The 24,403-nt window shown below is 33.6% G+C and overlaps 3 protein-coding genes across 4 annotated transcripts; 1 reads left to right on the forward strand and 2 right to left on the reverse strand.

The window, feature by feature from the left end:
• Window positions 1–1,642: 1,642 nt before the first annotated feature.
• LOC145568603 (phosphoribosylglycinamide formyltransferase, chloroplastic-like) lies at window positions 1,643–6,756 on the forward strand. Of its 2 annotated transcripts, none has more exons than XM_081628034.1 (6): window positions 1,643–1,736; window positions 2,712–3,123; window positions 3,455–3,566; window positions 5,150–5,326; window positions 5,855–5,981; window positions 6,246–6,756. In XM_081628034.1, exons 2-6 carry the CDS (start codon window positions 2,745–2,747, stop codon window positions 6,357–6,359), a joined length of 909 nt encoding a protein of 302 aa, XP_081484160.1. In that variant the 5' UTR covers window positions 1,643–1,736; window positions 2,712–2,744; the 3' UTR covers window positions 6,360–6,756. The 2 variants fall into 2 exon arrangements, with proteins under 2 accessions (XP_081484160.1, XP_081484159.1); XM_081628033.1 differs by having other exon boundaries at window positions 1,660–1,736; window positions 2,691–3,123.
• A 117-nt stretch (window positions 6,757–6,873) lies between these two features.
• Window positions 6,874–15,640, reverse strand: LOC145568604 (dual specificity protein phosphatase PHS1-like). Its single transcript, XM_081628035.1, has 11 exons — window positions 15,323–15,640; window positions 15,050–15,139; window positions 14,771–14,916; window positions 13,207–13,411; window positions 12,544–12,717; window positions 12,302–12,462; window positions 10,889–11,936; window positions 9,358–9,504; window positions 9,024–9,251; window positions 8,027–8,184; window positions 6,874–7,745 (listed from the first exon to the last, which is right to left on the reverse strand). Exons 1-11 carry the CDS (start codon window positions 15,371–15,373, stop codon window positions 7,388–7,390), a joined length of 2,766 nt encoding a protein of 921 aa, XP_081484161.1. The 5' UTR covers window positions 15,374–15,640; the 3' UTR covers window positions 6,874–7,387.
• Window positions 15,641–17,185: 1,545 nt separating this feature from the next.
• Window positions 17,186–21,601, reverse strand: LOC145568605 (serine carboxypeptidase-like 45). The gene is made up of 10 exons (XM_081628036.1): window positions 21,099–21,601; window positions 20,821–20,922; window positions 20,269–20,364; window positions 20,022–20,114; window positions 19,829–19,908; window positions 18,818–19,102; window positions 18,574–18,698; window positions 18,382–18,474; window positions 17,773–17,890; window positions 17,186–17,659 (listed from the first exon to the last, which is right to left on the reverse strand). The coding sequence occupies exons 1-10, from the start codon at window positions 21,400–21,402 to the stop codon at window positions 17,510–17,512; spliced, it is 1,446 nt and encodes a 481-aa protein (XP_081484162.1). The 5' UTR covers window positions 21,403–21,601; the 3' UTR covers window positions 17,186–17,509.
• Window positions 21,602–24,403: the final 2,802 nt, after the last annotated feature.

A 24,403-nucleotide genomic window follows, 5' to 3' on the forward strand; every position in this document is an offset into this window, starting at 1 on the left:
CATTGTAGGAAAAATAAGGGAGTGACTCAAGAGAGTGACTCAAGATAGTGGAATATGATGTGGAGAGGGAAAAGTAGGGAAGAGAAAGTTGTGAGCCACCTCACCATTGTGGGTGCTCTAAGAGCATGAGCATTGGTGAGGTTACTCACCATTATCCACCTCACTTTCAACTATCTTTTTTATTTATTTATTTTCCAAATCATCTTCCACCTCACCTTCCACTATCATAAGCTACTAGTGTGAGTCACCTTATTTATTTATCTACAATGGTGAGGTTACTCACCATTCTCTCTCCTAACTACCCCATCATTTTCTCTTTCTCAATCTTGTTTTATTTTATATTTTTTAAAACATGTATTAATCTCTATTATTTATTTGTAATTTTTGAACTTACATAATTAATTAAAAAAAGTTAGACATTCTTTAGTGCAATATTAATAGTCATTATAAATAGTACAATATTAATAATCACTTATGTATGTAAATTGAAACAATTTTTTTATCTAATTTTGAGAGGAACCACTTCCGTAATTAAGATCCATAATCACAAATTATTTTTATAATGAAAAAAAGAAGAGTGAAATTTTAAGGGTGAGAAACTATATCAATATTAGGCTCTATTTATAGATAAAATTATAATTATACCGTTTGGTGAAATTATTTTTTGGAAATATGTTTAAATGAAATGAGAAACTACCGTTGGAGCATTATAGCAATACTAACTGTTAAAAATTAATATAGCCGTTGCATTCTACAGCAAACATCAAACACAAATAGCAAACATCAAACACAACTTGCAATATTCATGACAAGTGTCATGTGATAATTGGACCTAAAAAAAATCAGATTCTTTGGTTTAGAAAGTCAGCAACTCACGCTCATACTCAGTGCCGCTTCAGACGTTGCTACCTCATATTGTGAGTAAGTAATGAGTCAGATATTTCAATGGTAAGCTAACTCAAAAAAAGTGAGAGATAGTTCTGAGGAGGGTACTGACTCACCGTTGTACATGCTCTAAGCCAACTTAAGTGCTTTAATTGCAACTTTGAAACTTGAGCAACACTTGGCAACCTAAGTGCAACTTTAATTTTGACATTAAACTTCAATGACCTCAAATTACCTTTACTCTTAAAAAAAATGAACCATTACCCTTGTAAAATTATATTAGGAGCATGAAGGGCATTTCTTTATTTGTTACCGCAGTCTATGAAGTTCGATCAATTCACCACCTGACAATTGAGCCGACCCTCATTTCTTGTTTCGTTTCTAAGTGCATTACTCTTTTGAAAAATGAAGTGTCTTAGTACAAATATCTAATGGAGTGGAGTCGTCATAAACTTATACAAAGTACTCCCTTCGTCCCAAAATAAATGAGACGTTATACTTTTTTCACTATTCACTTATTAAATTTAACTTTAATTTGTCTGGAAAAAACCTCTTTTAAAACAATTTTTTTGTCCAAAAAAACTAATTTTAAAAAATTATTGGCGATATGAAACCTGTTTGTAATTTTTTTTTTTTTGTTGAAAACAACCAAACCTCACTTTCAAATTCCTTCTCTCATAAACAATTTAGTTCAGTTCACTTCAGCTCATTTCAATAATAAACTGACGGCTTTTACTAAAAAAAAAAAAAAAATGTTGTATTATTCCGTTTCAATAATTTCGTTGGTATTATTCCATTGAAGGGGTTCTGAAGTTCTGAGCTTTTTCTCCTCCATTGAAGCGGCTTCTGAGGTAAACTTTTCTTTTTTTTTTTTTTTTTAATCGAATTTTAATTTCACAATTTAGGGTTTATCGTTTTCTCTCTTCTCTACTCTCTATGAAATGAAGCAACCATACGCAGTAATCTGCTTCGCTGCTTGCTTAGTAATCTACTCTCTTCTGTATTTTTAAAGCTTGAATTAGAGGTTTAGTGTATATCTATCAACATAATTTCTTATGTATAACGTTGTTAGTTGACGAGCATTTGAATTGTTCTTCAATTTAAGTCTTAATGCAATTGTAAATTGGTTCCAACATAATGCCAGAACATTTGTAATTTTTCTATTGTGTTGTAATTTAATTTTCGTACTGAGTTGAAATTTGTGGTGTTGGTGGTGTTGTGTTTGGTCTTGAATTATTATTTGTTTGATTGATGATGATGGGGTGTTAAAAGAAATGAAAAGAGGATAAAGAATAAGGCAAAACTGAAGCAGCAGGTAGCAACACAACAATAATAATGGGGCATCTGTTGTAAGCTTGATTAAACTTGATTACGTTGAACTCGGGTTTTAATTAGCTAGATTACACTCCTGGTCACGAGGAAGAATGAAGAAAATGAGCAAGGGTTAATGGGATTAACATATTTGCCCCTCTTTTTTATACTAGCTATTTAGAGCACTTACACTGGCACATATTGGCAATATTGGTTAGGCCCCTTTATTAGACAATTTAGAATCATCACTTAATATTACTCGTATTGCTTTCCGCTCACACCTTTTAGTAATGCTAAGCGGCCTAAGACTTGAAACTTCATTGTCTCCTTAGTTATGTGGTAAGCTACCCTGGTTGAATGGTGTACAGATGGATGAGTTGCTGTAATCAATATTTATACACACATTTTCATACAAACATCTACGAGATCATTTTGGTCTCATTGAATGCTTAACTACGTAGTGCCTTATGAATTCAACTTTTCTTGTCCATCAGTTCTCTTTTGACTCTCTACAGTTGCAAGAAATACATTCCACATTTTAAGAGTTGATGGGTGCTCAAAGTTTGCTTACAAGACTTTCAACAAGTGCTTTTGTGCCATCTTTCAAGGACTTTCAAGGCTCGTTGTCTGATACAGCAATCCCTTGTTTTCTTCAACCAACCAAATGGAGTTCTATGCCAGCCGATCAAAAATATGGTTTATCAACTTGTAGAATTAGGACTAGTAGAAGACAATTCTTATGTTCAGTCAGCTCCCGTAAAGTAGAAGATATTTCTGACAATTTAGCACAACGCAGTTCGAAGCCTAGCAGGAAAAGGTTGGCAGTTTTTGTGTCCGGTGGAGGTTCTAATTTCAAGGCAATTCATGAAGCAACACTCAATGGTTCAGTAATTGGAGATGTAGTTGTGTTGGTTACCAACAAAGGAGGTAAAATATCACATCTTTTATTTTTGCATTGACAAGAATATCAACTCCTGTAGAAGATCTTTTTTCCCCAGAGTTCACTCACACCCTTTTCTGATCTATATTTTTTGTATTTATGTGTTTCATATAAATACTATTTACCTCTTAAGAAGTGTAGAATTCTGTTTAACATTAGTGTTCATGCTTCCATATAATGTGTTTCATATTTTCTTGATGTGTAGCTATTTTATCACTAACTACTTGCTAGCTTACTCATTCAGAAAGCTTTGAAAATTTTATCATTTGATTTGGTTATAAATAACTAGCTTTGGGATGCACTGTGTGTGAATGACAGGCTGTGGAGGTGCAGCCTATGCAAAAGAAAATGGTATTCCAGTTGTTTTGTTTCCAAGAACAAAAGAAGAACCACAACAATTCTTATCCAGTGACCTTGTAACTACACTTAGGTTAGTTTCTTGATAACACTTTATTTGTTTTACTACCAGGGATCATTATTCTCTTCCTAATTCAAGTGATTCCTTAACCAAGAGTCGTGTAAAGTTTATTTCTTGTTGCATAAAACTTGTTTTTTTTTCAGCTTTCTTAATAAACATGTATATGTACCTCCTCCATATTTTTAGTTCTTCCACTTTGACTTTTAAGTGTGACAATGTACAACTTTGACTTTACAGCTGTATTTTAGTAAAACACGTAAAAAGTTGATATTTTAAAAGTATATTGAGTCACATACATAATTACATTTGTATTTTATATAGTAGTGAAATGTATGGTCAAAGTAGGGTATGTAAAAACTGCAAAAATCAAAGTAGAGCAACTAAAAAAGAGGGAACTATGGGTTGAGCCGAAACTACAAAAGGGAATATAGAAATGGTAGAAAATAAACTAAATAACATAAAAGGTAGACACGAGCATTGTTTACCCCATAGCAAACAGCCCCTTATGTCTTTTCCCCCAAAAGACACATTTTAGTGCTAGTGCCAGACCAACCAAGCGTTTGAAGTGTTTATTCTTCATGCCAATATCTCATACAATAAACATTTGAAAAAGAAGGATTGACTCAATGTAAAAAACTACATTTTGCAATCACATACTCTGCTGGTGCAAACTCATTCTCCCACTCCATAAAATTTAACACTTAAAATGGACCATATATTGTCATCACTAAGTATTGATGCCCAAGATGCTAATAATCAAAGCTTCGACAATCAGGAGGCTCGGCCTGCAAATATCTCTACACCCATCCCTCTCTCCCAAGGTTTTTGTAAATTCCCCCATTATGTATCTCTACTCTAGTTCTAAAATGTGTCTTTTTGGACAGTTCACTTTTAGTTCAAAATTATGGATTTTTTTCACAAAAAATTAGTTGTAAAATGTAAGCGAGAGTGTAAAAAGGTGAGTGGTTGGATGTAAGATAAAGTGAGCGAGAGAGTATGGAAATGTGCAAATAAATGGGGAAAGAGGGGTACTGTGGAAAGAACCAAAAATGAAATCAAGTAAATTGTGTAGAACATAAACGCAAAGTGATTAAAAAAAGAGAAGGAAAAGATGTATTATCAGTTGTCTCTGAAGAGACTAGAAAAGATGTAGCATAATACTTCTAAAACATTTACATTCAAATTGGGTATGCTTACTTGTACTCCATTATTGATGTAATTCCATGTGTGTGTGTGTGTGTGTGTGTGTGTGTGTGTGTGTGTGTTTGATACTTTGATCATCCACTTTGAGGTCAAATTTTTTATCTTAAGAGTATTTAGCTATATTAAGGCTTCTGAAAATGTCTAGAATACCTCTGACAAGATCACCAAATTTGCTTTCAAAATTTAATAAATCTGGCCACTATAAGTCCACCTATAACTTTTGATGTTACTTTTCCCAAATGGTTCATGCCATATTAATTCTGACTTTGAATGTAAGATACTTGATGTGCCCCATCCACGTTTATGAGGCTATTTCCGCAATAGAATTTTGGTTTGAAGATCTTGTTTCTTTGTGAATGTACTTGGTGAATCAGTTTTTGAGTGTTATGCAGGGAACTTGAAGTGGACTTCATACTTCTTGCTGGATATTTAAAGCTTATACCAGTTGAATTGGTTCAACATTTTCCTAAGCGTATACTAAATATACATCCTTCACTTCTACCAGCTTTTGGTGGGAAAGGCTATTATGGGCTCAAGGTTCATAAAGCAGTTATTGCTTCTGGAGCAAGGTAATATTGCTGTTCGGAATTATATTGTAGGTTACTTGTGATTTATATTACTTATATTGCAAAGTGTAATTGCAGTTGTTGGTTTTTAGCACATTCAAATCACACATTAGATCATCGTGAAAGAAAGTGGAATCTGATCATGTGTTTTCAAAATTTCAAGACAGCTGCCTGTACTGCTGTACTCTATAAACTTTCAATGCCAATGCTGTTTTTTTGGATGGGTGCTCAAATATATCAAAAGTTGATGAGAATGGTCCATTTACTAAAATTTAGATGTGTGATGTGAAATGGTTGTGTCAAGACAATACATTTTATCCCTTGATTTCTACATTAAATTTGCCCTTGATTATGTTTGGTTCACAATGTCTATACATTACCCAGATATGTGGCAATAGTAAATCATCGCGGCTTGATTTTAGCCAGTTGTTTTTTAGCATAGCTCTAAATGGAAGTGCAAGTGTTTTATTCATCTTAGAAGTTTGACTTTAAGCTTACAATAGTCTTCTTGAATACTCTTTTCTTGTCCAGATACTCTGGTCCTACTATCCATTTTGTTGACGAGGAATATGACACTGGCCGGATCCTTGCCCAGCGAGTTGTGCCTGTGTGTGCTTTTGACACTCCAGAGGAGTTGGCAGCTCGGGTTCTGCATGAGGTAACGTTAACTTGAGGGACTTTGTTACACAATTAGTCTGCAAGAAGGGTAATGCTGTGTAATTGCGAGTGATTACATCCAAATTACCAAAGTTTGCATCTACAGCTATGAACCTGCATAATCGATTTTCAAGTCTCTTGATTTCATCTGAAGAATATGTACTGCTCAAATAAATCTGTTTTATATCTTATGCAAAATCCTTTTTTTTTTTTTTTTTTTTTTTTTTTTTTTTTTTTTTTTTTTTTTTTTTTTTTTTTTTAACAGGAGCATCAATTATATGTGGATGTAGTTGCAGCATTATGTGAAGACCGGATAATTTGGAGGGATGATGGTGTTCCACTTATCCAAAGTAAAGAAGATCCTCAGCAATACAATTAGGTTAGCTTTGGCTTGTAGGAGAGCAACCTCAGGGCAGATCACATATTGCTGTATAAACAATGAGCCTTTCTTATTTTTTTGGGCACATTCAGAGTCTGACAAAGTTTTGGCACTAGGCTATGGTATTGGTGCCCTTCTATATCAGGATAGAGCTTCTAGGATTCGATTAAGAAATTTCTAGTACTGGCCATTTTAGAATTGTGTCAATAAGGTTATATATACTTGTATCACCTATAATTAATGTATCTTGAAGCTGTATTATTCCAATCTATTTTGGGGTTGATTGGAATGAGGAATGACGAATTGACGATACACTGACCATTTTTGAGATAGTCATTGAACACTGTATGGTTCTTATAATGATAAAATAGCAGCTGAGTTTTGGTTTTACTTGCTATATTATGGCAATTGGCAAATGCGAGGTACATTTTCTCTACAAATGTATTACGGAGTACTCATCACATATGCTACTGAACTACTTTACTATTGTGGCAAAAATGAAGCAGCCCATCACTTTCCTCTAAAAAACTACTCAGTATTTTGTATTATTTGCACACTCCAGATAATATTTCTTTCACCGCAAAGATCCACAACAAAAGTCACTAATACTACCTCTATTAAGCATTAGTCGCAACTTTGGAATATTTTAAATCTCACAAATAATATTCCAAAGGTGCAATTAATACTTAACGGAGGTAGTAGTTACTTTCATTTTGTACATTACAACTATACTGTTACAGTGTTACGCTACCCATAGCTGAACTGCATGTAAAACTTACGATACATCGCATGTGAAGCCTGGGTTACCCTGCCATAGCTTGAAAACCATGTATTCTGTTTATGCAACCCCATACACATTGTATGTTACCCCAACTGATGGAACCTTGAAAGCGGATGTTACAAAGGGAATTTTACATTATCCTGCTCCATCTTTACCACAATACTAGTACAGAGACTAAACCTAAAATAGCGGAACAATTGCTTACACTGGTTGCTAGTAATAGTACAACAACAAAACATCAAATCTACTATTCCAACATCGAGGGTGATTCTCTTTGAGTAGGACTAACACTACCTCCTCGACTAATCTTGAGTGCTCTTATTGCTTTCTGTATTTCCATTGTCATAGCACTGTCAACACTACCTGATGACAGTTTCTTATGTGATTTTTGCAAATGAAGTTTTAGTGAACTACTGCTCAGCCCAACATTCTTCCCGCATATAGGACAAACTTTCATGGAAGGTTTCCTCTGTTGCCACTCCATTGAAACCTTCCCATGCAGTGATTTATCCCAATCCTGCAAAATCTTAGCAAACCCATCGTTTGGCTGGGCTCGCCGGTGAGCTTTCTTCAGCTTATTCCATGCTTCTAACAAAGTCAAGTTCCTGTATCAAAATAAACCTGTAGGTTATTCTCAGAAACCCACATCAAGTTTATAATACTAATGTTGTTAGTTTTCTTGTCCTTCTAATTGTGCGCAGGAGGCAGCAGGGCAATAGATATGTATTTTAGGCAATCAGTCAGGAAAAGTGTATGGATATCCATAAAGATCAATAGAATGACAAGGACAGTGGCGACAAAGTAATCAAGGGTGCAACTACTTTCATGACAGGCATTTGAGTTACAATTCTTAAATTTATAGGGCACAATATCAATTTCAACTTACTTCTTCTGCATGAGGTAGGCAAGAACTACTGTCGCGCTTCTACTTCTTCCTTCAAAGCAATGAACCAAAACCTTCCCATTTGTTTTCTCAACATTGTCTATGAAGTCACAGGCTTCGGTGAAAATACTACTGATGTTTGAATCTTCCTCGTCACTAATCTGTCCCATTAAGTAATACAGCATGAAAAGCACATAAAAATAAGCATTCCCAAAAAATAACTAGCATTCAGTGTACTTAACAAATAATTCATAATGGGTGTATTGATGCACCATCAACATATTTTCATCTAAGAGGGCAGTTACGATTAATTTGTAATGCAGTAAACATCGTGTTTAAGTTCTTTTACCATGTATAAACTAAAGTTGATACCTTCACATCTTCAATTTCTTGACCATGCATGTTTTGTTAAGAGCAACTAATAATATGGACTAATCTACTCAGAATTCTTTACAGAAAATATGCTCTATGATCACGGTCTCTTTTGTGTTCTTCAATTAAGCTAAAAGTAATCTAATTCCTCTGTTTTAATTTAACTCCAAGTTCCAACCTATGTTGCACACTCTTGCACATACTCGGATTTGGGTGTCGTGCCCAAAATGGTGCCGGATCCTCCCAAACTCCAAATTTTATATAAGGCAGTAGTATTTACTATTTAGGAGTCATGTCATGTCGAAGTGTTGGAGGATCCGACACGCGACACCCAACATAAAGCAAGGGGTTGAAGTAAACATAGCTTCCAACAGACAACAGTTTCACTTTCACGTTTGCCAATGCATAACTTGACCATTGTTTCAATTATGATAAAATGAAGATTATAATAAGTTCATACTATAAAACTATATATTGAGACAAATCTAATAAGATAACACTTGACTACATTGCCTTACATACTAATCATTAAAGATAGTCAAATAGAACTATGTAATGTTCAACTGTTGTGAGTAAAATGGAACAGAGGAAGTATACATAAAGGGAGGGAAAATGGGATGTTACTTACAGAAAAGTTTTGATATTTAAATAACTCAAGGAACTGTGAGTCCGACTGTCCAATTTCATTTGAGCAAAGGCAGAGTACATGTGTAATTCCTAGATGCTGGAGTGTGAACACAGATCTTGCAGCCAGTGCTCCGCTTATGAATAAATTATCCGTAATTAATGATGGCTTCTCTGTGTTGGCAGCATCAGATATCAGTGAGATCCTTTCAAGGATATGCTCCAGCCTAACCTGCAAGTTTACACAGATTTACAACAAAATTGTTAGACCAGCAAATTTAAAACGAATATTCAGCGACCAAAACCATAAATATACAAGTGGAAAAATTGGTTCACACCTTTAACTCATAAGCATCAACTACAGTGTTGTTATCACTTCCCTCAAAAAAACCAGAATTAAAATTATTTTCGTAACATAATTTGACTACATCATTGCGTAGCGTATCATTCCACAGTTCCAGTTCCTTACTCAGTTCAGCATCAACCTGAAAATATTACAGAGAACTTTCAAATTTGCATGATTAAGAAACTTGTTCGTCAAAAAGCTACAATCTAAACAGCTAGAGGTTTGGGTACAACCATACAACTTGCAAAAGAAACTTCTTGGAGATATACATATGATAAAGTATCTACACGAAATTGAGGAAAATATATATATAAACATATTGATAACTAGTGAAGTCAGACCAAAAGTAAGCCATTGGTAGCAAAATTTCTTATATTCAGCTATACACTTCATGGATATTTAAATCCAACTCTTTCGGCTAGAAATTTAAATACCTATAGCCTAGATTCAGAAGACTTCCATTTGCAAATAATCAATGCATTAGACAGGAACTTTTCAAGAACATATAGAGTGCTACATAACCATGCCAGATCACAAAAAATTATCATTTACAAAAATAAATTTTATAAGGCAAAAAATGAGTTTGATATAAATTTAAAAAAAAAAAAAAAAAAGAAAAAGAACTTAAAATAGAGAAACATAGAGTTTAATTTTCAATAATTAAGCAAAGTAAATTGAATATATCGTTTTATACAAATTAGAAAATGCTTGAAAATATTTTAAACAAGAGCCAATTATTATATAATTAAAAGTTAAAAATTAGACTTATGGTTTGATCCTACTTATGTCATTATGTGTGTATCAACAGTATAGTTTCATTCAATTAATTTGTGCACAATGGGAACTATAATGGGGCGTAAGAAGTGACACCTAAAACATTAAATCTAGATTTATTTAATTCATGTGTGATAAGTAGAGACTAGTGAAATAAGATAGAATATGTGAACTAAACAAATCCTATTCATGTTGAACAAGAAGACTTATAGTATGACTTTTAGATGAAAAATCTATAGGAGGGTTTATAATTCCCGATCATATTATAAACAACATTTTACATACTCGTGCAATACTAACAACCTGGACAATGCACGGGCTTAACAGCTAGTAGCATTCTATAGTTAAAAAGAATTCTAAAATCAAGAAATTCTCTCATTTGTATAAGCCTTTTTTCCAAAGTTACCTCCCACACTTTAGAACTCAAACGAGTCATCCACATATAAATTACTAACCTATTCATTTATCATTACAAAATTATACTCTGCAACTCTTCTAAATAGATTTTTATATTTTTTTATTGATAATTGCCTTTCCAGAAACTAACCACCTATAAAGTATAAACTACAAAAGGGCATGTTACTACCCTTGCCAGACTCAATGAAATCATCTACACCCAGAATTTGCCTGTTCTTAACAGAATATATAATTGAGAGAAACGTGAAACACACAGGTCTATTCAAAACTTTTTGGACTGGTATGCAAGTTGTCAACTGTCAACCTACATATTTGAGAAACGTGAAACACACCTTTGCATATTTATGGAAGTCTCGGAGCTTTGTTGTCAAGCGCAAGCAACGAACAGCCTCACCACTCCATTTTGCATACTTTCCCTGGGAGCTTTCTCGCGAGCTGGGAGAAATAGAGTCGGAATGATCCTTAGGTCCTGAAGATGATTGTTTGTCATTTGAGACTGGAGTACTATCTGTGTGTTCCTTTGTATGCGAAGCGGGTGAAGAGAAATGGACTCCGGCAGATTTCGGTGACTCAGGGACCATAAAATCCTCTTTATCTGATTCCCCAGCAGAATTTCGGTTAACTATACTCATAAAAGTGCGTAAAACTGTATCCAGCTTTTGGTTCAGAGTAAGCAGAAACATATGAAAACCCTGCATGTCCCTTAGAGCAGCACGAAACCCAATCCGGAATGCTTGGACAATGGACTTCATCTCAGTAGAACAATCATTTATGTTATCAGCTTCAGGATACCCTAATTTACCTCCTGATATTTCATATAGCAGATGTGAAGAATATGTGGAGCTATTCAGAAGCAGCTCCACTAACCTTGGATAGTTTGCCTGGTCATTAGCACGTTTCCCAGCTGGAGGTCTTCGAGGAACACCAGAGTCAATGGCTACAATATTAAAATCCGTATCACCCACTTCATCCATATGTTGATCTTCCACAAGTACTCTGCTGGATATTGGCGATTTCATAACATCAGTAAGATCAGACTTTTGTGACTTCATTTTAGTATTATTAGGGTCCAATCTGCTATCTACAGAATTTGCCCTTCTCTCTTTCTGCAGAGCCCTGACCACTCTTGGTCTGAAACGTTTCATTGCAGAATCATATGCATCCTCCAACAAGTCCCTATTTGCAGAGACATTTTTGTCAGCAAACAACAAATTAGCAAAATTGCCACGCCAGCCTAGCTGCTTACAAGGCAATCTATCTTCATTCCTGATAACAAGGTCTAGCATCAATATCCTGCCAAGAGCTGATGCTATCTTCTCTGCAGCATCTCTGGAATTGAACGCAATTTGATTCTCCAACAAGGGGGAACCATGTACATAACTGCAAAAACAAAAATAAAAAAAGTGTCACTGAGAAGATGGGATTCAAAGCTCTAAAAAAAAATATTGATTTGCAGCGTGTTAACATAATTTCAGAAATTCCCATCCCAATGTTCCCATTATAGTCCCTACAGACTATGTCCGGTGTGGTTAGAGAGATTCTGTCTCGTTATAGCCCAAAATCTAAGTCCAATATAGCTACAGTAGCCAAGGCAAACTCTCCACCCTTTTCTTGTTTGTTGGATTTATAAGATTGTCATAAGCAAGCTTCTAAAGAGAAAGGAATGTAAAGTTTTAGATCTGCATAAAATTCCTGCTTCTAGCAATACAAACTATGTCCACAAACACACACATAGAGGGGCATACTTCATTAAGAAAAGGCATCGGCTAAGTTCAAGAGCTTCAAGAAGCTCAGAGCATGTCACTTCGCCAACTTCATCTCTCTCTGAAACAGCTATTTCTCTGGCCTTTTCAGCAGCCTCTTTTATGCGAAGCCACTCTGAGCTGGTGTTATGAATGACTCTTGCCTAAAATGAACAAAGCTTATCATGAAGCAATCTCATACAGCCAGCTATAGAGTCAGATATTCAAATGTAAGAGAAAACAACCTGAGGTATTCGAACTCCAAGCCACTTTGCTAATTCATAGCCAAAGCGTTCTGATTGTGTGGCCATTCTTGATGAAGAAAACTTTATCACAGCAGCAGTTTCTCGTACTTTGCAATCATCATTAACAGTTTTAAACAAAGCAAAGAAGACAACTCCACCAGAGTTGACAGTCACCTATAGTGAGGATGTTAGGAAACATTATGGATTATTTTCAATTCAAAAGGTAACAAAGACATATAAGTTGTAACCCCACCCAAAGTGAGAGACCAGCTACTTAGGTCGCAAAACAATCCAGACTCTGAAATGGACCTTATGTTAACAATGAGAAGAGATAGATATGCAGTGTTAATTACTCATTCAACAAATATTGTACACAACCATTTAAATAAAATTTAGCCAACAAAAAGAAGGGAGACTCAGAGTTGTCCATGAAAGTCATATGATAGCCACTACACATAGAACAATTTCAAATGGTTTTGTAACTGAATCCCACACGAAAGTAGACAAAAGTTTAAAATAAAAGTTGCATCCAACAAGAAGCTCATTAAGAAAAAATTATTAAACTCTTCTAAACTTCAATGACTCCTTGATTCTATTTTAAAATATGTGTCACCAATGTTTCCTCGATAAAAATAAATAAATACGAAGTAAATGATTTGTTACCTCCAAGGCTTTACTCATATCATCATCAGATTGGTCAGTGCTGCCACTGTGCTCTGTGTGATGAAGTGAAGAGAGGTTGTCCCAACAAAAGGTGCTTGATTCAATGTCCAACATAGCAGCTTTGCCAAGCCTTTCCCAAAGATTGATTTCAGTAGCTTGTTCGGAGGGTGAAGAGTTTATTTGGCCAGTAGCTGATTCACCTGCTCTGTGAAAACAAAATTTTGACATTAAATTAAAGTAGTAAACATGCAAAACCTAGGTTAAAGAGTTTTGTCACAAATTGCCTCTAGAAATGATTTCACCTAATATTCTATGCCAATTGATAAGAATGAAGGAAACAATTTCCAAATGTAAGAATTCTCTTCAAAATATCACTATTCATAACATGGTCACTAAAAGGACTAAAGAGTGAAAAGGACACGCATTGCCAATGGATAAGAAATCTCATTTATCAAGTAGCTGCATCAGTTGTGAAATGGAAGCTTCAGATCTATAACTATAGTTTACAACGGATAGAATCTTCAGTCACCATGTAGCAAAAATAGATCATGATAATCAAATTTCCAAGAACGTGGCCTAATAACTAATCCTAAATCATGTTCATGTTGACATAAGTATTTAAATAAAGCAACAATTTAGCACCATAGGTGTGCTATCTGCTCAGCAACCCTGAACACATCAATACAAATTCTGATCATTATTATTTCTCATTGATGTAGAACATGATGCTTCTGTGCTACAATTATATGACTAGCATCTAACAGCCTTAACCAACAATTAAAAGATGGGTTGTGGTCACTAAACCAGGATTCTGAATAGCAGCTATTCGTCTTGGCAAATTGTGCCAAGTATTCAGCTTTCAATTATATAAAGTGCCTCACAAAGCAACCCCGCATCACTACAAGGAGATAATTGTGGAATATATTGTTTATCTGAACACAGGTTAGAAGTAAGCACAAAAGCAGAGCTTAAGCTTATACATCTAGGAAATTTACTAAAATGATACAGCTATCAAAATTGGCTGTTTTATGAAATTTCAAAATTGATATAAAGTGGGGAAAACACACAACTGCTACTGTAATCAGTCAAGATTGTACAAAAACCCAAGACCTCTCAAGTAATAAAATACCCAGTATACAATAAGGATATTGTCTACATTCACAGTGATAAGTTTTATCTATAGTACCCATAACAGGATAAAATTCTGAGATAAAAATTTTGCCTATTATTTTTCTACAACATGTTGATCACTTGTACTCTTTCCCTCAGCCCACATTTGGTTAAATTCAGTGAGGTCAAAATAAGTAGCAATATGTATTCTCTCAAGATCACTTCAAAGGATATGTATATGTTGTCTAACTCTACCATTTCCCTTGTCAGATTTCAGCAAGATATACTAAGTTTTGCCAACTATGTTTTCCAAAACAAAGGGCATTTTTGATGAGGATGAGAATGTAAATAACAGTTTTTGACAACAGAAAGAAATTATTTGATTATTTTGGTAATACAACGTGATAAAACTAGCAAAACAAGCAGGGTTATGAGATTGGACAAAAGGAAATACCTCAAGGACTTATCAAGATCCAAACTCGGGGGGCGGTGAGGGAAGCCGGAAGACCGATACTGAGCGGTTCGCTTACGAACCAATTCCAACCATTGTGTGAACCTATAAGCCGGGCCAGCAGTCAAGTCACCCAACATATACAACACCTGCAGTCCATTCCATTCCATTTATTCAATCACATCAAACTCCCATTTCACCAATCAACAAATCAAACCCATTTCCTAAAATCAAATTTTAAAATAAAATAAAAACCCAAATCAAGAATTTCAAGAAACAAACCCTAGAAGTAACAGTAAGCGGTAAAGGGGTTTCAGGCTCATCAAATCCAAACTCAAATTCCTTGCTTCTTTGATCTTCCTCTTCTCTGTCCTGCGAATTCGACATACATACAATTCAAATTACAAAATACCCGATTAAAATCCAACCAAATCAACTCTATTCTAGTTTAAATCTCATCAAATTTCAAACCTTAATTCCTAGAAAGATTGAAACTTTTCATACTATTACTTATCAGAGAGTACGAGAATATTTATAGGAGAGAGAAAAATAAACCTGGAGCATGGAAATGATGATTGGATCCTGCTTTTGTTCTTCATCTGTCATTTTTATTTATTTATTTTTTTAATTTTTTTGGGAGTTGATGGATTCAAATGAAATGGGCAACTGATATTCAGACAGATGTTGAGTGTTGGTAGTTTGTTTTTGAAAGATAGCAGTTTTTGAACATTTTCCCGCTTTTTTTGGGGAAAAAAATGGTGATCAAGTTTTGGTGTTGCTGAAGTTGGGAGTTTAAGGAAGAGGGGTTTTGCAGGTTTTCAGATCTTCTATAGATACTACCAAAAATGGCGGGGAACACTCACGGAAATTTAGGTGTTGTCCAACTTTGATCTAATTGGATCTGATTTGGACTTAAACCTCACTCGCTAAAAATAAAACGTAAACGGACTTAATATCTTAAAATCTCATTTTATAAATTTAATTGGACCCTACGACATAATCAAATTTGATACAAGTTCAATCTAAAATATACGGAGTAATAAATTGTTGGTAAATAAAATTTATAAGTTGATATTATTGTAGAGACTAAAATGTATCTGCCCAAAATAAAATCCAATGACGGAACATATATGATACCCGTTGTGTAATTGATCAATATTTATTTTATTATTTTTTTTAACCTTTTAAAGTTACCAAATCCATAAACATTAAACATTTTCTCTTCTCATAACCTTAGCTCGAAACCGAGCTTATCTGATTTTCGAGCTTTGGAATTTGTACATGAAACATATAAGATAGCCTTGAAATAACCTTTTCAATGATAAGAAGTATATCATTAAGCCCAAATCTTATTTGAATCAAAGGAAATATGAGCAAAATACTAAATCAGGTCAAAGTAATGTTTACCTGAATCCTATTAGGTTAGATTGTTAGAAAGTAGACTTTTAGTGCTTCCCAGTGATAAATTATATGCCTTATTTCAAGCTTATGATCAAAAGTTATGATAAATATTAGCTTGACACGCTAGTTTCCCGTCTTTTCTATTGTTTCTTGTTCTTCTTCAATCTATAAATACTGTAGAGGCGTGTCAATCTGGTATTCGATTCCAGTTTCCAACCATTTTCAATCCCAATTCAAGTAATTTGACATTTCAAAACAGAACTCGGTGTTCCACCTTTTGACCAAAGCATGAAAGATACAATCTTGAGGGTGATTTCAATTAAATTCTTTAGTTTAATTCAATTATTTCGAATTTTATTCACTTTTACGAACGATTTTTTTTTAAATGCAATATTCAAAGTATGTGACTTTATTATTATAGATCTGATTACCTTATTGCTTTGATTACTAGTAGTCTAGGTCCATGTTTTGGCTGTTTTGATTGTGCATATTGTTAGGCATGCTTGGAATATACGAATATATTGCTATACAAATTTTATTGATTTATTTGCATGATCACAATATTGCGCATGTTAATCTAGACTAATAATTGAATACGGCTATTAAAATAGAATGACCTATTCTTTCATAGGAGTCCACCCTTTTGTTAAGCGAGGAGATAGTCATTCTAAGAGAGATCTTAAAAAAAACCTCCTAGCATAAGATTAATTAGTAAGGTTCAACTCCTTAACTCACACTCGAAAGTTAAAGTTAGCCAATTTTTTATGCTCATATATGTAGTTCGCATATTAGATGCTTAATAACTGTAATTGAGGATTTGGCACTAAGTAATAAATGCAAAATGACAATTTCTAATGAACTTTGCTTTTACTCATAAAAATATTATCTTAATTGACATAGAAGACAGTAAGTCAACATGAGATTGAGAATATGACAATTAATAAATAAATAAAATAAATAAATAAATAAATAAATAAAAAATAAAAAAAGTGAACATAATGAAAGAAGTCATAGATGTAGAAAAAAGGAGTTTTATTCATTCTTTTCTCTTGGATTCCTTTTGTACAAAACTTGAGCAATCAACACTCAAACCACACACCACATGAGACAGGCACTCACTTCCTTAAACTAAATACTCAAAATTCCCTTTTCCCTATTTGACCTTTTTTGCTAGGTCAGAAAAGGCCACTCATTTTTTTTTTCTTCTGTCTCAACTAAGATAACACAAAGAAGCAATTTTACTTTACAATTTCCAACTTAATCTAATTAAATTTTGAAAAAAAATAATCACTATCCCTTTTTGCCATCTTAAAGATTTTAAATTTTTAGAATGAGATAAGTTTAAAGCATCTGAGGAAGGGGCCTGCTTTCAAGAAAGGACTTGAACAGCACAAGTGATCTCGCCGGCTGAGAGTAAGGAACTTCATGTGCTGCCCCTCGTACGGTTGCAAATGATAATATATTCCCATATGATTCAGTCCATCCACCAACCTGCATTATCAATGCACATTAGGTTGATTAGATATCAGACTTGGTCATTAATTGAATGGATTACGAAATGGAAAACATCAAAAGGATACGTATAAACAGCTTTATATTCTAACCTGTTCGCCAGCAAACCAAACTCGGTATGGAGTGGTTGTGTTCAGCCCTAGTTTCCCAGCTAGTTGATGCACAAGTGTGCGGCTTCCAGTTAGTGGAATAACTGAATCTTGATCCCCGCTGTTATGATCATCCAATTTTAACAACAAAGTCAGTATCCACCAATTTGCTACCGCGCATGTTAGCCATGAGACTTAAATATGAGAAATCAGTTTTACACTTGCAACACCCTAGTGTACAGAATTTCTAGGATCCTCTTTGTTAGAATACAGTTTGATACTCGACTCACAAATTTGGAATGCAAAGTAGAGCGGATTGAAATCACTCTAATAAGCTAGGCCAGACTGCTCGGGTAATTAATCAGGATTGGCCCAAATGTATTTTAGACCATGATTGGTCTTTGGCCTGTTTGGCTGACTTCTTTCTTTCTTTCTTTCTTTTTTTTTTTTTTTTTTTTTTTTTTTTTTTTTTTTTTTTTTTTTTTTGGTCACGGTCCCGCCCATGATGAACACTCTAATGTAAAGTATGACTTTTCAAGTACTAACATCATTTCCCTTTTATGGAACTTTTTAACTTTTTAAGAGCATAAAATGTTTAAAAAAACTTTATACCTGTAAACTAAGACAGGGATTCCATTCTTGACAAGTGATCCTACAATGGTTATTGTGGGTATCTCTACATCAAGGAGCTGATAATCCAATATGCTGCCATCAGAAAAAAAGATTAAAGACTGTTACTTAATTGCATGTTTAAATGTCTACAACTTAGACCAAAAAAAAACCTTGTAGAAAAGAGGACTTTACTTGCTGCACACAGTCCATTGACGAACATTAACTAGTCGGGCATGAAGAGCCTTCTGCACATCTTTCCGGTTCAAGTAGCTCACAGTCTCATCCTCGATACAGACATCTATGCTCTCACCGTTTGACTGAAAATTATGACCACAAAATGCAAATTGCTTTAATATACCAAATGAGTGCAATTTACAGGAAAATTAGAACCCTTTTTTGTTTGAAGAAATTATAAAAGGTTGGAGGATCATGTTACCTCCTGAGGGCTAATGATTTTAGATTGAGATAGCACAGATGATATACAAACGTCAAGGGTAACATCATACTTGTCCACAAATTTGCTTGTTTCCATACCAACTTGCCTCATCACCTTGGAACATACTGGTGAAACATATCCTCGATAATACTCGCTTACATATCTTGAATAATTGCAGGCTTTGGCAAAAATTTTGTAGGTTGAATCCGATATCAATCCATGTGACCAGAAATACTCTGCCCTCGAGTTGAAATCTGTAGCAAACTCCAAAACCGGGTTTCCAAGCTGCATTATATCATTCCATAACACCCATGTTTAGGAAACTTTTTTCTCTTAAAAGACATAAAAATGATTATAAATTATTGTTGCCCTGTAGGTTTGCTAAATAAGGTTAATTATTACCATTACTTTACGATGTGTCGTGGGAGTGTGAGAACTAGGAAGTTTGTGTACAATGGCCACAATCTAATTGTAGCAATCATGAAAGAAAAAAAGGATAGTTTGACATGAATAAACCCAAATATTACCATCTCAAATTTGGGTGTCTTCTCAAAAAGCCGAAGTGACACAACTCTCTTACATAGGTAAAAATATTTACCCAACTACAAGGTGAAAGATAATTTGGACTAAGGTTCTAATCTATTCAGCTTATTTTGACTGGTTTACTATTTCATACACTATTTCAGACAAAATAAGTTTTTTTCCGACAATTTTATACACAAGCAAGTTTTCAAACAAAATAAGTTTTATTTAGATAAAAAAAAAAAAAAAAATGGTTCAGAAGTTTAGATAATACAAATTTAGATATAGACAATATAAGTTATATAGCCTATTTATGAGAATAATCCAAAAATTGTTATTTTTGTTAGATAATTAAAAGTTCAGATTAGATCAACATGAAGAATGATTGGCTAAAACCTGACATTAATCATAATATTCTTCTTATAAAAATATTACTTTAATTAAACCCTTTTCAAATAGTATGAAAATAAGCATGAATTTGACACATACCGCAACTCCTTTCAAGTTAAACACTTTCTCCTTTTTGTTGAATTGGACCATCAGATTTGCAAGTTGAGGAATATAGTGGCCTACATCATTTAATATAATAACTCAGAAAACCATGTGATATGCACCAAACAAAATTTTAATTTCTAAGTTTTATTTCATATACAATTTTATTTTTAATATAAGAAATTTATACCTGCATAACTTTCTCCTGTTATGAACAGATCCCTGTGTTTATACTGTGGAAATTTGTTAAACCACCTTCTCAGAAAAACTAAGTTGTCCCTGGCTTAACACACAAAATTCATAAACAAATTTAGAACATTTATAAAAGGAAAGCATATAAATTTAATCTCATATCAAAAATAGAAACTTTATAATTTAATGGGTATATATTAAAATGTCCAAATATTTACATAATTCTGTTTTCTGCAGCAAAATACCTGTAACAGCATCACTAACTGCATCATATCCAGTAATGTCAACTGAGTAGGAATAACCAACTCCCACAGGTGTCTCCAAATACAACATATTAGCTTCTGCAAAACCACATTATACCCAAAAAAAAACTATTAGTTGTTACAATAATTTGAATACACTACGCGAGATTTAGTTGTTACATTACTCATCAGTATGACAAAAACTATCATCGTGACTATTAATTCCGAACCGATAAACTAACAATCACAACACTGTCACCGTGACTATTAATTCGAAACTGGCAGTTTAACGAACACTATCAACGTGACTATTAATTCTGAACTGATAAACTAACAATCACTACACTATCACCGTGCCTATTAATTTGAAACTGACAGTATACCGAATACTATTAACGTGACTAATAATTCCGAACTGATAAACTAACAATCATTACACTGTCACTGTGACTATTAATTCGAAGCTGGCAGCTTAACAAACACTATCAGCGTGACTATTAATTTCAGACAGGTTATCTATCAACGTAACAATTAATTCTAAAAAAATTAATTTACCTCTGTTCCAGCTGTGTTCATTTTTCACCAGGATATTCCCTTTAGGCCTGAAAGGTCCATTTTCAGAAAATGCACCAACCCCGAGGGAAGAACAACCGGGTCCTACACCCACAACAATTAAAATAACAACAAAAAAAAAAAAAAAAAAAAAAAACGGTAAATTCACAAAATGTACAAAAAGGAATATTTGTCTGAAATTCAGCTTTTAAAATACTTATTTTTTTCAATAAATTAAACTGTACAACTTTTGAGTTAAAAAAAAATTGAAGGAAACCAACCTCCATTGAGCCAGAGAACTAAAGGTTTAGAAGAAGGATCAACCTCAGCTTCAACAAAGTAGTAAAACAGTGATTTATGCTTCTTTTGATCAACAGTAACATACCCAGCAAATTGTTTGAAACTGACTTTGGGTTGACCAGGTAAATTTACTATCAAATCACTTGAATTTGAGCTTGAAAAATGATGGTGATGTTGTGGAAGTTGATTTCCACTTGCATTCTTGTGAAACAAGCAAATTTGTGCAAGAAGAAGAATTGTAGTACAAATAGCAATTCTTGTAACAAGATTAAAAGAAGAAGACATTGAATTTGTTTTTGGTGGGGGTGTTTTTAGGAGAGAGAAAAGGAGGAAAATGGAGGTGGGATTTGTGTTTGTTTGGGGTTGTGGTGTGATGTGGGTGTGTTGTGGGAAAGAAGTTAAAATAGGCTAGTTGGGTTGTCTTTTGTTATGATTACATTTTTAGCTTTTTTATTTTGTGAGTGTGGTAAAGGGCTAACATAATAAAAAGGTTTTTTTTTTTTTTTTTTTTATTTTTTTTTTTTTTATGGTATGTAGAATTCTGATCGGAACTTAACTTTTAGGTCTTGTTTAGTTGACATAGAAGTTAAATTCACAATTTCACGTATGAAGTTATAATTTATGAAAAGTTATTTTCTGAAAGAAATTGTCTAAAATTTTCTTAATTTGTTTGGTTATTAATATTAATTTTGATTGATTAGGAGACTTGGTAATTACTTTTTATGTTTTGTGAAAAGTTGAAATTTCCATAAATCCTCACTTTCTCCCATTTTTTCAATTATGTGCAAATCAAACAACTATCCAACTTATCAATTTTCATGAATTTCAACTTCCCCCATTTTATGTTGTCAACTAAGGCCTTGTTTAGTTCGTCTTAATTTTGCTTATCTGAACTTATCTGATCTGGTCTGATTTGGTCTGGTCTGGTTTGGTCTGATCTGACTGTCAGATTTGACCAAACTTTGACCTTAAATATACGGTAATCTATACGAAAAAAATGTATCAAGTGGGGTCTTGTTAGATTCGTAATAATGTGTATTTTATTAATATGTGATTATTATAATTTTTTTATTACGAAATTAAAAATATTTAGTGATAAAAAACTGCACATAAAACAATGATCTGATTTGAACTTATTTTTTCTGATCTGATTTGATATGACCTTATTTTTTTTTTATCTGAACTTATTTTTTCTAAAATAAGTAAAAATAAGGTGAACCTCAATTTTTATCCTAAATAAGTAAAAATAAGGTAAAAACAAGGCCTAAACCAGACTTCAATTTTTATCCTAAATAATAAAAGAAAGATAAGAGACTCCTGATGTCCTAGAACCTCAATTGGTAAGATCTGAACTGCATACATCAAACATATAAAGAATAGACTTGATTAACAACATAAAATGTGTAAAGTAGAAATTCGTAGGAATTTATAAATTAGATAGTTGTTTGGAAGACATTTAATAACAAAAACGAAGAACTAAATAAATTATCCACCCCCTTAGGACCTGTTCTGATTTACTGAATTGAGCCGAACTGAATTAATTGGAGCTAAAGTGAAATGAATTATTTATGAGAGAAGGAAATTAGGATTTAGGAACTGAATTGAATTGAATAGAGCTGAAATAATTTGTTTAAGAAAGAAGGAAATTAAGAACTAAATTGAACTGAACTGAACTAATTGGAGTTGAGCTGAACTGAATTGAAATTAAACTGAAGTAAACATGCCATTAGTCAATTAAAATTCATATTACCAACTAAATAAATTTAGAAACTTCTTAAAACTTTCATTAAATATACCTTTTTATTAATTATAATTTCTTATAGAAATTTAATTTTCATATCAAGAAAACGATGCCTAGGAGTTTTACTTAAGCAAATCAAGTCTTACTTTTACATGAGCAGGGGTGGTTAAACTAAAGAAATACTATTGGGTATTTGGGTAGATGAGAAACTAAATTGTGGGGCTTGGGCTTATCTGGGATTTTTTGAGTAAGCATACATGTGGGGTCACTTTTTATTTGTTTTGATAAAACTAAAGGAGAGTGTGCTCGTTGTTGCTTTGGAAATGTCATCATTTTTTTACTGTGTTTGGGCTAATTCTTGTGTAATTAATAGCATAATTTATGATTATGATAAACAAATGGTCAAAGAAGGATCTTGCATATAATCACTGGCATGCTCATTGCTGTTTAGGGAGGATTTATAATTTGACATGGGCCATGCCAATGTGTAGCCAATGTAGGTTCGAAGGTTAGTTGTTTAGGCTTTGATACAAAATTGGTCTAACTGAGGCACAAGTCCGTTGTAAGTCTAGCACAATAAGGAAGAAATGGTGATGGGTCATGCCTACAGTTTGGCACAAGCTTGACACGAGCATGATGAACTAATCAGAGATTATTAAGGATACTTTTTGACACAACATGTAATTGAACATTGGCATGAGCTCAACACGACACAACGTTTTCTTAGTTTTTTTGAAGCACAAAACTCGCTGGCACAACACATGACCTGGCACTACCCAACCCAATAAGCTAGAAGGATGTCACCCTAGGCATGGGGCATGGCCCAAAGTCTTTCCACTCTATTTACTACTCATAGCACGATATAAATAAAGCAATATTTAAAAGCCGAAGAGAGTACATAAAACACCCACCTTAACACAAAATCTATTATTAGGTCAATATATATGATTTATATATGCGTGTTTTGAACAAAGAAAATGATGTCCAAAAACAGTATAGAATTTGACAGCATGCAAATGGAGTATTTGCTTTAGATAGCTTATATGAGAAGATGTAAAATGATGATGATGACTTGTATAAGTGAGTCACTTTTAGTTGTCAAATTTCACTTTTAGATGTTATTCTTCTTGGTTGAGCCTTGTAGATTTGCAATATTCATGTATGTCAGAATCGGATATTCCATATCTGCTCCAATTCTTGCCGTAGGGTATATGCATGCATCATAAAAGCCTATTTCGTCAAGTCAATCTACCAAAAAGAAATTAAGCTTCTAACCACTACTCAATTTTACAATAGACCTAACCTTAATACATGGGAGTTATTATATTATGATTATGTTCTAAATTTCAGCCCAAATTATGCCATCTTTCAAGCTTAAACCTTTTCTATTAAGTAAAAAGAATCCTTTTTTTTGGATGGGCGTAAAAAGAATCTATCATTATGTTCTTTTTTAATTACTTGTACGCATATGATTTTCGACTACAATCCTAGCCTAGTAAACTAATTGGATACAATAGTGGATTTTAGTTAAGTTTTGTAAGAAGT

The sequence above is a fragment of the Chenopodium album genome, chromosome 11 (assembly GCF_948465745.1).
Source record: "Chenopodium album chromosome 11, dcCheAlbu1.1, whole genome shotgun sequence".
In the NCBI taxonomy this organism is placed as follows: domain Eukaryota; kingdom Viridiplantae; phylum Streptophyta; class Magnoliopsida; order Caryophyllales; family Amaranthaceae; genus Chenopodium; species Chenopodium album.